General features: G+C 36.2%; 1 protein-coding gene across 4 annotated transcripts in view; it reads left to right on the forward strand.

Annotated features, from left to right (window-relative positions):
* LOC108719962 (RNA-binding motif, single-stranded-interacting protein 3) overlaps positions 1-15,233 on the forward strand; it is a 366,958-nt gene that overhangs the window by 95,301 nt on the left and 256,424 nt on the right. For 2 of the 4 annotated variants that reach the window (XM_018269295.2, XM_018269296.2), the window contains exon 2: positions 13,498-13,661. In XM_018269295.2, coding sequence (XP_018124784.1) covers positions 13,498-13,661 — 164 coding nt within the window. The remainder of the gene's footprint in view (positions 1-13,497; positions 13,662-15,233) is intronic. The other 2 variants (XM_041567533.1, XM_041567534.1) reach the window with 1 other exon arrangement.

Raw genomic sequence — 15,233 nt, forward strand, 5'->3', positions numbered from 1 at the left:
ATTCAAAAAGACCAACCGAAATTAAATCAAAGTCTTTTTTGGTTCGAGTAGGTACGTTTTCCATATTCGGCCGAGTTTGAATCGTTCAAACCGAAGGAATAGTGCATTCGATCCCCAAAAAAACTTTCATTTTTCAAAGTCCACCAATTGACTCCAAATAGGTTCTAGGACGCCCCCCATAGGCTAAAACAGCAATTCGGCAGGTTTTAGATGGCGAATGGTTGAAGACGAATTTTTAAAGAGACAGTACATGATAAATTTCGATATTCGAATTTTCTAATTTTTTTCAAATTCAAATAGAATTTGGACTATTCCCTAGTCGAACTACACAAAAAAATTGCTCAAAATTCGATTTTTTTTTCATTCAAAAATTCACCTCGACCTTTGATAAATCTGCCCCTAATTGTTGTAATATTGATAATATAATCTTTGTAGAACTAAGAAAAATATTATTATATATAATTGTACAGAATGAATACACAGAAAATATTAGTTGCTATTGGATCAATTATGGATTAGCATACAAAACAATGTAAATATTCTGCCCCTGCAGAAAATGAGTAAAAATATAAATGAGTAAAATATATAGCCGTCACATTTTAAGTTAAATGAAATTTATAGTTTTGCCTGGTGTCTATGGTGATAAATTTAATCTGGAAAAGCCATATATGGGGCCACTGCTATAATTCTAGTAATTTCACGGTACCTCCTATACATCTGCCGTTCACAAAATGAGGATGTGCAGGAGCTTGTTTGGAAGCAAGTGCCTTCATGACTCGCGCCAGGTCCTTCCTTATTTCCAGGACCAGGCGCATTCGCAGTAGGTGAGGGGAGAGCGATGGAAGAGAGGGAGAGACAGAGGAGAGAATGAAGAGGGGAAGGAACATGGACTAGGGGTAGGCAGAAGACACTTTAATAGGTACCTGGCCAGCACCCCCCCCTGTCTTTGTGCCCTAGGCAGGTGCCTCTTCTGCCTACCCCTATTTCTGGCCCTACTAGTTTCCCATTTGAGATTGTTTGAGTTAGATATGAGAGAGATATACCTGTGTATGTATATATATATATATATATATATATATATATATATATATATATATATATACACAGTGATGGGCGAATTTATTCGCCAGGTGCAAATTCGCGGCGAATTCCAGCGATTCACCAGATTCAAAATGGACGCCGGCATAAAAAACGAGACGCCGGCACCGTTTCGCAAATTTTTGTCAGTTTCGCGAATTTTGAGGGAAATTCACGAATTTTATGGCAAAGTTAAACGCCCCAAATTCGCCCATCAATATATATATATATATATATATATATATATATATATATATATATATATATATATATATATATATATATATATATATATATTATATACAGTTTATAACCTGGATAGATCTGGACTTTGTGTTTGCTCTCTTTACTGATCACGATGGAGCAAACTCTGCTTCTGTTTTAGGGAAGAGTACTGAAAACGAACATTTGTGCCTGATTAAAAAAAAGAAATGAACTGTCATGATATCAACGAAATTACAAGCACATGGAAATTCTCATTAAAAAAAAACTATGATACCTTCATTTGCAATATCAGACATATGCTCGGCATCCTCTGTCTGGTCAGGCCACAACATCCTGATTGAAAACATAATGTAATATAACATTGGCAAATTAAATATGTTCTCTTGTAATGAGGTAAATTCTGACTCACTGTGCAGATGGCCAGCATTTTCAGCCTCCAAGAACAGAAAGAAAACATTATTTATTGTTTGGAAACATCTTCTCTGGAATTGTCCAAGCTTCTTTATCCCATCTGGTAGAGACATATAATAATGAACTGTCACATGACCAATGTTACTCCTGTTTCCCCTTCCTTCCAGAATAGAGTACAACATGAAATAAACATGACATACCATACAGCGTCTGTTTTCCTAAAACTCTGCAATTTCTTGACAGTCTTACAACATTGTACACTACAACATGACAGGCTTATTAATCACTGGGCACAGTTGCACCTGGGCAGTAACCTATAACAACAGATCAGTAATTAGCATTTTTCAACCAGCTGCAGGTAGAACAATTAAATGTCACTGGTTGCCAAGGGTTACTGCCCAGGTGCAAACCTGCAGTGTTAATAAATGAGACACCATTGTTGACACATTTTTATTTTCATGGTTATATGCTATTACACTATTCCAAATCCTGCTGTTAATCAACAAAACAAGTGGTAATTTGTTAATTATGGCGGCATTCATAAATTTGTGGTTTAAATGCCTTTAATTTAAAGAATATAAAACCTATTTCTAAGTATTTTAAAGGGGTTATTTATCAAGCTCTGAATATCCGAACCTTGAATAATTTACAGTTTTCGGAGCAAAAAAAAACTATGAATTATTTGAGATTTATTAAAGTCTGATGGTTTAAAAACTCAGAATCTGAGACCCCGGCTTCTAAAAGCTCTCGAGGTCCTGTATAAGTTAATGGGGAAGGTCCCAGTGTCTGCGCTGATCTCTGTACCGATTTTCGATGATTTGAGTACTCAAAAAAAAATTGTTGTTTTTGCCGGAAAACTCCGAACAATTCGGAGTGTTCAGTGAAAGTTTTGCCCAACCCTATTTTTTTGGGCTTTTTTCTTCATAGATAAGGTCCATTCTGGAATTCAGAGTTGCTTGAAGATGAATGTTAGAAATACTAAGATAAATTTGGACTTGAAAAATAAACCCCTAAATGTCATCCATTTTACCATATTTCCAAGTGGCATAAAGAGTTATTTTGCTTATGTAAGTACAGTGCGCAAATGTTTTAATACCCACAATCCAGCATTATTACGCCTGAGAACAGTGTTGTAGTCAATGGAATTTCATTTCATTGTTCTATTATGATTTCATACATTTTGAGTAAAAACATCAAAATAATGTAAAGGTTATTTTACACAGAAAGCAGAACTCTCAAAGGAAGCCTCCAGGAAATCCACAGGGCCACATATTTGAAGTAAAAAACATTGTTTATTTAGATACAAAAAGAACACCTCCAATATCCCTCCACGTTTTGTGCTCTATAGTAGTGATGGGCGATTTATTCGCCAGGCGCCAATCCGTGGCAAATTTTGCACGATTCGCCGCCTGCGAATAAATTCACAAAAAAAAAATTTGCCGGCGAATGCGCGCCAAAAAAAGGACGCTGGCATCAAAAGAACGGACACCGGCATCAAAAACCCATAAAAGCTCCATTTCACTAAATTTTCGTTGTTTCAGAAAATTTCCTACAAAATTCGTGAATTTTTCGGCGAAACAACGCAAATTTGCCCATCACTACTCTATAGGCATTAGCACATAAATTTGGTGCTGATTTATCAAGATCTGAGTGTTCATTTTTTTTCACGTTTCGAAAACAAAAGCAGTAAAAAATTAATATAATTGGGAATATTCTTTGGAACCTCAAATAGTCGGGATTTATTCGTTGTTTTTAAGTTTTAGTTCCCACTGAGAAGAGACTTTTTTTGTGAGAAAAAAATGTGCATTTTTTTCTTAAGATAGCATTCAAGACAAATTTGGTTGCAGCTTTTTTTCTACACTTTTTTTCTCAACCTCAAAACTAAGTAAATAATCCATCCATGTGCCTATAGGGCATGAAACGCTTATGGCCATTGGAGATTTTTTGATTGCATCTAAATAAACAGTAGTATTTACTTTATGCTTGTGGCCCTGTAGATTTCCTAGAGGGCCCGAAATGCCCCATTTGAGAGTATTACTGATGGTTTTGTGCTCCCCAAGTTGAGAGTCTGGGGCTCGTGCATCTGGACCACTATTTCTACTGGGTGAATTATTTATTCTAGCCTTCTGGGGCAACTTCCCTGTTGTTATCTACACAGAAAGCCCCCATTTTGTATACAGGTATGGGACCTGTTATCCAGAATGCTTGGAACTTGGGCTTTTCCAGATAATGGATCTTTCAGTAATTTGGATTTTCATTTCTTAAGTCTACTAGAAAATCATGTAAACGTTAAATAAACCTCAAAAGCTGGTTTTGCTTCTAATAAGGAATACGTATATCTTCGTTTGGATCGAGTGCAAGCTACTGTTTTATCATTACAGAGAAAAAATAAATAATTTTTACAAATTTGGATAATTTCATTATAATGGAGTCTATGGGAGATGGCCATTCTGTAATTTGGAGCTTTCTGGATAATAAGTTCCCAGATAACAGATCCCTTACCAGTATTTGTATTTATTAAAGGGAATATAAACCTTACCTAACTGTGTTGCATTGTTCAAAATTTTGCCTGATATAATTCACAATTGCCATACTACAACATTTCCTAATGAATTATAGCATCCCAGAAACTGTAAGGCCATCAATGTTGCGGCTGAATCTCTATTTCTTGATAAAAATTCTATACACGATTTTGATGTTGGAGAACAATGTATTAACACTTTTCATTTATCCAATGCAAGCAGTGATTACCTAGTGAATTTTAGGGGCAGATTTGTCAAGGGTCGAATTTCAAAGTGTAAAATACTTCGAAATTCGACCATCGAATTGAATCCTACGAAATTCTAATTTGTAGGATTTTCATCATCATACGATCGTACGATTTTCCTTCAAATGTCAAAAACTTAGAAAGGTTTAATTTGGCGAAGTATTGAAGTCAAAGTTTTTTTAAAGAGACAGTACTTTGATTATCGAATGGTCGAATAGTCGAACAATTTTTACTTCGAATTCGAATCGAAGTCAGATCTGGCCTATACGATGGTCTAAGTACCCAAAAAAATTACTTTGAAATTCAAACTTTTTTAACTTCGAAAATTCACTCGAACCTTAGTAAATCTGCCCCTTAATATCCTTTTATTAAGACCTGCTTAAAGGTAGACAATTTATTAATTACACTGCACACTGATGCCAGCTATAAACCTATAAGCTCTGCAGCCCCTGGGTTGTTTATTAAAACTCAATTTCTTGGTCTAAAAAACTCAAATTTGTTAAAATGTATTATGCCTCAAAGTGGTTAAAAGTCTGAATCCAAAAAACTCCATCTAAAATCCGTCAAATTCATGTAAATGTCAATGGCAGCTGTTCCTTTAAGCATTTGAAGATGTTTTTAACCTTCACGAACTTTGGGAGTTTGACACTGGTTTTTGCTCAATTTTGACAAATTTGCGGTATTTAAAGTTTTAAGCCTAAAAACGTGACCAATTTTAGGTATTTAAGCATTTAAACTTAAATATTCGAGATAATGATATGAACTCAAATTGTTTGTTTTTTTCTGCACAATTTTTCAAGTTTAATTATTAGTAAATTAGCCAAATTCATGGATGGAGTTAGGTTGTTTGTTTCTAGTACAATATGAAAAAAGTGGTTTTAATAAATAAAACCCTTAATATTTACATGTTCCTTAAGGTATGGTAATTCAAATTAAGGAAATATCCCTTATCTGGAGCATAATGGAGCATAATGGAGCATGAAATTCTTGTTCATTGCTTTGATGTGGTGGCACTGGTTGCTATTACATATACAGAAATTCTCAAAAGAGAGCAAATATATACACACACACACACGTTTGTTATATCAAGTAATGTCAGCTCAGTGCATGACTTCAAGAAAAAATATTTAAATTCTTTGAGCACGAATGAAAAAACTAGGATGAGCAATTTTATTCCCTTTTTAAAGTCTGTTTCAGTGTGTGTGTGTTTCTATGCGAATGCTGCTGCCACAAAAATGAAAGCTCGTTAAAGAGATTCATTGATTCTCATGCCCCAAAACACAATTTTGATGTAACACTTGTTGCTTGAATAACTTTGAAAGGTGTAGCAAAAGAATAAAATATATACAGTATGCAAATATATACTTATAATACACAAAAGCCATGAATATCCTGTAAATTATATCCTTATAAACAGTGAGTTCTGATGTCATCAGTTATAAACGGTGAGTTCTGATGTCATTTCTGTCACATGACTCACTGAAATTTGTGTATTATAATAAATAAAGTACCCCCAGTTGCAAAATATGAGGATATTAGAAGTTACCTCGGAGTTCCATGACCTGTATAAAAACACTCGGCCTTCGGCCTCGTGTTTTTATATGGTCATGAAACTCCTCGGTAACTTATAATATCCTTATATTTTACAAGAGGGGGTACTTTATTCACTATATAATCTGCAGTCTGGTCATTTCTCTATGGGACCAGACTGTAAATGATATCCTTATAAATGGCGCGTTCTGACGTCAGAACGCGCCGTTTATAACAGGGGTCCCTGGCCGATGAATTTGACGCAGCGCGTCCAAATTTGACTCCGCCATGTTCAAATTGAACGCCGAATTGGGCGCCCAATTTGGACACTGGCGACCAGAATTGGACGCCGACCCCCCCCCCACCCACTGCCAACATTTCACACGTGCTTTTATATGGTCACATAACTCCTCGGTAACATAATATCTTTATAAATTACAGTAGGGGGGTACATTATCCACTATATAAACAAGCCACCAAAAAACATAAACACAGTTTGCCGAATATACCTTTTGTTACAATAGAAAACCTTGTGATGTTACTTTGCTGCTCATTCAGGGTTTAAACCGAATGAATTATATTACAGACATTCACTACTTCTTGCTCTTACGGAATCTATCTTTCTTATAGTACAAAGCCAATACTTTGTAAACAAGGATTATAGATCTGGTGTCCACTGTACTACATTTGTGTTGTAGTCTACAAACTAACTTTCATGTTGCAATCATCCTTACAACTCTTTCTAGCATGCTAATATATGGCTGAGAATATTTTGAGTACATTAATAAAATGACAGGGCTTATCTATATAGCCAGGAGAAAGGTAATATTTTTATATAAAAAAGCCCTGCACCAGTTTTTTAATGCACAAAGACCAGCCTGTACAGACTATAGCTCTGTGCATGGGTTTTAATGTGGTTAAACATATGTCACATACCCTTAGTACTCATACCTTTGCATCCCCTTAGTACTCTTACCCTTGCGTCTGGTACAATAGTACAGAAGCCCAAGGATTATTTCAAAATCTGTCATTTTACCCCCTACAGTTTATGCATAGTATGTATTTTGAAGTATCCAAAAGCAAACTAGCAGATGGACATTAAACTAACTTGTTTTTATTACTTATGAAGGTATGGAACCAGAAAGGGAAAAGTTAGGACTTTACGGCAGATGTTTTGAAGGGCAGGTAAAAACTGTTACATGTAAAATTTGATTTAAACCCTCTATAAATACTTTTATAGCACAGCTGCTTTTTTGATAATAGCAGATAAACTGCTCTAGTACATAGAAATCAGATATCAGATTTATGTTACCATATCCCTCTAAGGTTAGCAGTGGCCTTGATCATACAGCAGGTCACTCAAAGTATACAGAGAATTAACCATACAGAAAATGATAATTTGTGAAATATATATATATATATATATATATATATATATATATATATATATATATATATATATATATATATTGTATATATATATATTTGTTTTCCTTTTTTAACGTGTGTATTTATGTATAGAAGATAGCTATAGATAAATATATAGATATTACATCCTATTTTTTGGAAGCAGTATTCTTTCAGTAAATGTATGCATTCCTCTCCTTGACCACTTACTGTATAGTGTTGTTTTAACATAATGCATCACAGACCCATTCATCTGTTTGTAATCTAAACTTGTATCATCTGCTAGAAATGCAGCATGGCTGTGTTTTCTTATACAGGCACTCTGCTTTCATTAAATATGTCTGTTTGACTATGATTCTGTTTCTGTAATAATATAAATGATTATACATTAGAGTAGTGCATGTGATTGTTATATGCTGGTTAATTCACAGGAAGAGATGACCTAAGAATAGCATATGTACTGGGGAAAAACCTGATTGCTGTGAGGAGCTATTTAATGTTTGCTCTGATATTTAAGTAAATGTTTAAAAGGCATATATGCATTGATTGCCTTTGCCCACATATACTGTATACATTTAAACATATGTTTAAATATAGTAAGCCTTGTGGCACAGATATTTTGAAAAAAAGCCACTTGGGAGGAACCATGTTAATTCAAATGTCCTTGCCTGCTGGCAGCCAATATCAGTTAATTTGAATGGGAAATGCATTATATATGACACTAGTACAGAAAACTGTGGAAGTAAATGTTCCCAAGCAGTCCCTGCATGGTTATGCTAGTTTGTATCAAATTGTAGGCTCTGTGCTTGTTTCTTTGCTTTTGTTTATTAATGACCTGGAGGTGGGTATTGTAAGTACATTCTTTATTTTTGCCAGAGTTCCAATTTTGCAAAACTTTACATTCCAAGCAGGATGCAGCCACTTTGGAAGTGATTGGAAGTGGGCAGCAAACTGGCAAATTATGTTCAGTGTAATAAAATGCCGAATATTTCTATTTGATAACTGGAACATCAATATATGTTGCAGAATGTTTCCTATTGCAGAGTAGTTCTTCAAAAATAAATATAAATTACAAGTATAAATAAAAAGTGGCACTTATGTCAGTGTGTCCATTGGTCGAAATGTGTTAAACTGCTCTGAGCAGCCAAACTGTGCTGTTCAGTGGAGTGTTAGAGCTCTTTGGCTAAATAATTTACCTGGATCCAATCCTCAATGTCATATTTAAGTTTAACCAGCTGTTAGTTCAACTTTAGGGGGCACATTTACCTAGGGTCGAATATCAAGGGTTAATTAACCCTCGATATTCGACCGTCAAAGTAAAATCCTTCGACTTCGAATATCGAAATCGAAGGATTTACCGCTATTCCTACAATAGAAGGAATAATCGTTCGATCAAACGATTAAATCGAATGATTCAAAGGATTTGGACCTTCCCCATAGGCTAACATTGGCCTCGGTAAGTTTTAGGTGGCGAACTAGGGGGTCGAATAATTTTTTAAAGAGACAGTACTTCGACTATCGAATGGTCGAATAGTCAAACGATTTTTAGTTTGAATCGTTCGATTCGAAGGTCGTAGTCGAAGGTCGAAGTAGCCCATTCTACGGTCGAAGTAGCCAAAAAAAACATTTGAAATTCAAACTATTTTTCCTCTATTCCTTCACCTGAACTAAGTAAATGGGCCCCTAGTTGTCCAGATCTTTAATTTTTATGAGGCATTAATAATTCAGATTTCATTCAGCTGAATTCTAACAATTTGGTAAAATCCTAATCGTTATAAAATTGCTGGGGTTCAATTTGTTTTTATTTTTATCTACTGTATTTTACTCTCAAATCTCTGCCATAAAGTAATAGAACAGGCCTAATTAAAGAAAATAATTTAATTATCACCATTTAATATTGGATTTTTGCACAAATTCTATGTTCTACCATGCTAGAAATTCAAATTTTATATTATATGTTATTGTATTTCAAAATGGCCGTGTATGTTCTACTACAGTTAGGGGCTGATTCACTATGGGTCGAATATCGAGGGTTAATTAACCCTCGATATTCGACTAGGAATTAAAATCCTTCGACTTCGAATATCGAAGTCGAAGGATTTAGCGCAGATAGTTCGATCGAACGATCGAAGGATAACTCCTTCGATCGAACGATAAAATCCTTCGATCGAACGATAAAATCCTTCGATCGAACGATAAAATCCTTCGATCGAACGATAAAATCCTTCGATCGAACGATAAAATCCTTCGATCGAACGATAAAATCCTTCGAATCGAACGATTTTAATCCAACGATCAAAGGAATATCCTTCGATCAAAAAAAGTTAGCCAAGCCTATGGGGACCTTCCCCATAGGCTAACATTGACTTCGGTAGCTTTTAGATGGCGAACTAGGGGGTCAAAGTTTTTTTTAAAGAGACAGTACTTCGACTATCGAATGGTTGAATAGTCGAACGATTTTTACTTCGAATCCTTCGATTCAAAGTCGTAGTCGAAGGTCGAAGTAGCCCATTCGATGGTCGAAGTAGCCCAAAAAAAACTTCGAAATTCGAAGTTTTTTACCTTCGAATCCTTCACTCGAAGTTAGTGAATCGGCCCCTTAGAGTTCAGAACGGTTCCGCTCTCCAGGCACTATACTGGGGGGGGGGGGGTTATTTACTAAAACTCTAATTTTCTGGTCAGGCTTTTAAAGGGGAAAAGACAATTTTTTAGTGGAAAAAAAAAGAACTTGAATTTAGACGTCCAGATGTCCCTATTACAATTGGAAGTATCATGATCTGCGTTGGGTTTTGTATGATAATCCGAATAATTTGTGGTTTTCGGGCGATAATCCGAAAAATTCAAACAATTTAAATTTTTCATGATTTTATCCAAGTCTTTACCTGCACCAAATTTTCTGAATTATTTTATTGATAAATAAGGTAAAATCGTGGATGGGGGTTTGGTCAAATTTGTTGTTGTTAAACCCAGTCAGACATGAGTGCCTGCTTTTTTGTTTGTGACCCTGACTAAGGCCCACGCTTTTTTAGGGGGGTCAAAATGTGTTGTGTAACTATATGCGAATAAAGGAGTATTAAACTGTAGTGGAGTGCAGTGTAGTTCTGTTCAGCTATTGGTACAGTCTTATAACTGAACTGCAACTTACTGTATAATTTCACCCCAGAAAAACTGCAACTTACTGTATAATTTCACCCCAGAAATAGCTGATGGCCCAACTAGCAGATCTGAGTGAAGAGTAGGCTGGCCACCTTGTTGGTATTTCACTGTCCTTGGCAGTAAAAACTATGCTTAATGGCAACAAGTGATGAGAATTTCTCGGCCTACACCCGACCCTAACCCGTCCCCTCCCAATCCACACCCAACCCGGGCCCACTGCTGCCCTCTATTTATAGATCCATGCCCGCCCCTGCCCCACAGTGATGTCACAAAAAGGGCAGTCAGGCCGGAAGTCAATGAATTCCGGCGCCGGAAGCCAAAACTGCTAGGTCAAGGGTGGGGAGAGCAGGAGAAGAGCTCAACCCAGAACCGCCCGCGAGCTGAAGATTTTGTGCAGGAGTCGGCCTGAACCTGCCTGACCCGCGAGTAAACCCGCAGGTTTCGTGCCAGCACGCACATCACTAATGGCAACATTATTAATAGGGAAGAAAGAGAAAAATATTGGAAGGCCAGTATTTTTTTTCTAGAAAAGGTGGAAATCCATGTGAGGAGCAGTGGTTCCATTCACCATTCCACATCTGCCGATACACTATTCTTGGGCTGGAAAGCTTGCACCAATGAAATTTCTCATTTAGATAGGATTGCAGGATGGATTGCCAAACGATCCCCCAAGGAAATCTAAAGTATAGTAGTTCCTATTCATAAGAACAAGGAGAATGTGAAGATTAATACGTTCCCTTGGGCAGAAGTGGTAATATATTTTAATGAAATATGTCATTTGTGTAATGTGGTGTACTGTGGGTTGTATTAGATGTAGTAATGGCTATATTTAAACCTTTTTTTGTGCCCACACCACAGTTATAGTCAAAGCGAAGATACCTGCAGCTGAACATTTAAAATGTAATTAACTAGAGGTCAACATGGTCTTTAAGGTGAACTCAGTGACAGCTATATTTATAGTCACTAGTTCTTTAGTTGAAAAATGTGATTTGTATAATAAATTTCAATGAATTTTGAATTCATGGGAGTTTATGGGAGTTAAAAAAACTCACATGAATTCGAAATTCGACCTTTGATAAATGTGCCTCTAAATGTGGAAGCATATTTTTCTGTCTATTTAAAGGGGACTTGTCACCCAAAAAAATCATTCCAAATCCTATTTTATCATGTTAGTCAAGCAAAATGAACTTTAATTACACTGTAAACATTATTTGAATATTGTTTTCATCAGTCTGGGAACTCAGAATTATAGCAAGCAGGCAGGAGACATTTTGTGGACAGTGTTATTAAGGCAAGCCTTCCATCATCTCAGAGTCTTATTTGTGCACCAGAATGGGGGACTGATGCCCATCCCCATGAACTGGTTACACAATTAAATGGTTAAGAGAACTGGGGGAAAGTGGAGAGAACAGTGACATTTAGGAAGTGCTGAATGGAAAGTGAAAGTAATTGCTTGCCCCGCCTCTATGCCTAAGGCATAGAGGAGGGGCAGGCAATATTTGATTGACAGTGGAGATTTTTAAATTAGTTTACCACAGCTATGAACACTTTAATAAAAAAAAAGAATTTGGATTTTATGTTTAATTTGAAAAGGACTTTTATTATACATTTTTTTATGTCTGAGTGACAGGTCCACTTTAATGGGAAATGAGCAATACCTATTAATTAGTTATATTTTTCCTTTTAAAGGGTAAGCAATTGGCAAATAAAAATGTGAACCTTTTGAATGTAATAAATTCTATTTTGGCTTACAGTGTGTTTTAGATATTTAGCACATTAATGGGACATTTGACAGAGCCAATGAAAGTGAATTAAAGGAGAAGGAAAGCTACGGAGGCATTTTATTGCCAATAGATTAGCTGCAATAGTGCAAGCTAGAATGCTATATTTATTCTGTAGAATATTTTACCATACCTGAGTAAAAAGCTCTAGAAACTCTGTTTGTTTAGGATAGGAGCTGCAGTATTAATTTGGTGTGACATCACTTCCTGCCTGAGTCTCTCCCTGCTCTGGGCTCAGATTACAGTAGAGAAGGGAGGGGCGGGGGGAGAGGAGCAAACTGAGCATGCTCTTGCCCAGGGCAATGAGGTTTAAACTGAAGGCAGGAAGTCTGATACAGAAGTCCATGAGTACACAATAGAAGGAAAGAAATGTGGTGTTTCTTTTGACAGGGGACTCAGAGCAACATTACTTTGGGGGTTTACTGGTATATTTAGATGGACCTTTCTGATAAGGCTTACTTAGTTTTAACCTTTCCTTCTCCTTTAACTAGCAATATTTTCTGTTTAAAACTTAAGAGATGCTTAAAAATTCAGACGAAATTGGATTAAGTTTATTTACTTGGCAATGGAACTGTGTTGCCAATGCCACTAAAGCAGACTAACTGGGGGTTGAATTAAAGGAGATATAAACAATGCATAGCAGTGTATAATGTAATGACAAGATAAAATTGCACTTAGGTAACTGCAAAATAATTGACGGGTAAATAGAGGTGTCATTCACTTAATTTGGGATGCCCACCTTTGAAATGGTCAATTTATGGAAGGTTTGCATACACTATATGAGATCTTATTAGTTATTATTTAAAAACATTAATAATTACAATATGAATACAGCCATTAACCATACAGCCATGCAATGGGGTTATATAATATTATCCAGTCATCTTTCATTCTCAGATGTAATTACAGATATAATTTCTTAACAAAAAATACTGGTTTATCGTTATCCAATGTACTGTGTATCACTTGAGTTGTTGCTTGGAGTTATTGTAATACAGCTCTCAGGTAACTCTAAGACCAAAACAACCTTTCTGTGTCAATATAACTACATAAAATATCCATATTTAATAGACTGTGTAATTAAGTGCAGCCAATTCACAGGATGCCAATCATAACGGTAACATATCTTGTTCATTTTTCCAGCAGCCCTATGCGCCAGCTCCCCACCCCATGGCTCCTCCCAGCCCCAGCACAAACAGCAGTAACAACAGCAACATCAGTGGGGACCAGCTGAGTAAAACAAACTTGTACATTCGAGGACTTCCGCCATGTACCACGGATCAGGACCTCATAAAGCTGTGCCAACCGTAAGTTCATGTTAAAGGATTCTGTAATGATTTTTATGGTGTAGCTTTTATTTCTGAAGTACAAATAATTCACTATACCATGTAAAATGTAATTTCTAACCCAACAAGTGTATTTTTATTAATTGTAATATTAGTGTGTAGGCAGCCATCTCAGGTCATTTTGTCTGGTCATGTGCTTTCAGAAAGAGCCAGTGCTGTACTATGGAACTACTTTCTGACAGGCTATTGTTTCTCCTACTCAGTGTAACTGGAGTCACAGTGGGTCTATTGAGTGCCCTATCTACCAGGGAGCTGTTATCTGTTTACCTTCCCATTGTTCTGATGATGGGCTGCTGGGGGGTAGAGGGTGATATCACTCCAACTTGCAGTGCAGCAGAAAAGAGTGACTGAAGTTTATCAGAGTACAAATCATATGACTAGAGGCACCTGGGAAACTGATAATATTTCTAGCCCCATGTCAAATTAAAAAAATCAGTTTGCTCTTTTGGAAAACTGATTTCAGTACATATGTCTGCTGGAGCACTATTGACTGATACATGTTGAAAAAAACACATTTTTCCATGACAGTATCCCTTTAAACTCCAGTTTGTCCTGAAACATTAGGGTCAGCAACATGTGGAGTGTCAGTTTAAGAAATAAGGAAACAGTTTTATGTGGGCCAAGAAACAGATATTTGATTTGGTCCTTTTGTTGCAATTCCTGGCTCATTTTGGGTATATGCCAGGATTTCTAGCTAGCTGAAGACCCATAGAAAGGACATCCTTTGCTTTGTCTAAAAGTATATAAAAGGTTTCTGTTTCATTAAAGAAAGTAAAAATGGGATTGTATTTTTTTGCCTTTCCTTGTCCTTTAAATATTGCATGTAAAATGCCCATCTGGTCCCAATCTACGAGAATCTTAAAGGAACAGTAACACCAACAAATAAAAGTGTATTAAATCAATTAAAATATAATACACTGTTGCCCTGCACTGGTAAAATTGGTTTGTTTGCTTCAGCAGCTCTACTATAGAATTTTTACTTTGACCCTTGATAAATCTGTCCATTAATAAATCTGCCCCTAAATCTAGGCTTCCAGTTAGGAGTCTTTAGGAATGTGGCAAAGTAGAGTCTACTATGCTGGGGATAACTGCTATACAGGTAGGTGTTACGTTTTCTGCCTTTGCACAAAGGACTGCAAATCATAGAGGACATTTACATAGTTTGTATAAAGAATAAAAAAAAACTCACAAGATCAATTACACTTGGAACAGTTCTAATACTGTAGTGAAGGGTTGTTTATAGAATTTTAGTGGGTTTTAAATGTCTATTTTATTTGTCTAACTTCCTACTCATTCTTCTAAATGTTTTTTTAAGGACAAATACCATTAGCTGTACAGCGATGTGTAAGGAAAAGTGCTCTGACTGCTGTGGATATGTTAATAAAACTTTAGAATAGTTGAAAGCAGTATGTTGATGTGTTTGCAGTAGCAGTGCCAGTCTGTTCATTTTACCCAGGGAAGGTTTTTCATCATCATTCATGATCCTCCATGTGCTCAAGGTGTGTCTTGGGTGGGAATGGACGGGTAGAAAAT

Source organism: Xenopus laevis, chromosome 6S (assembly GCF_017654675.1).
Source record: "Xenopus laevis strain J_2021 chromosome 6S, Xenopus_laevis_v10.1, whole genome shotgun sequence".
Taxonomy (NCBI): domain Eukaryota; kingdom Metazoa; phylum Chordata; class Amphibia; order Anura; family Pipidae; genus Xenopus; species Xenopus laevis.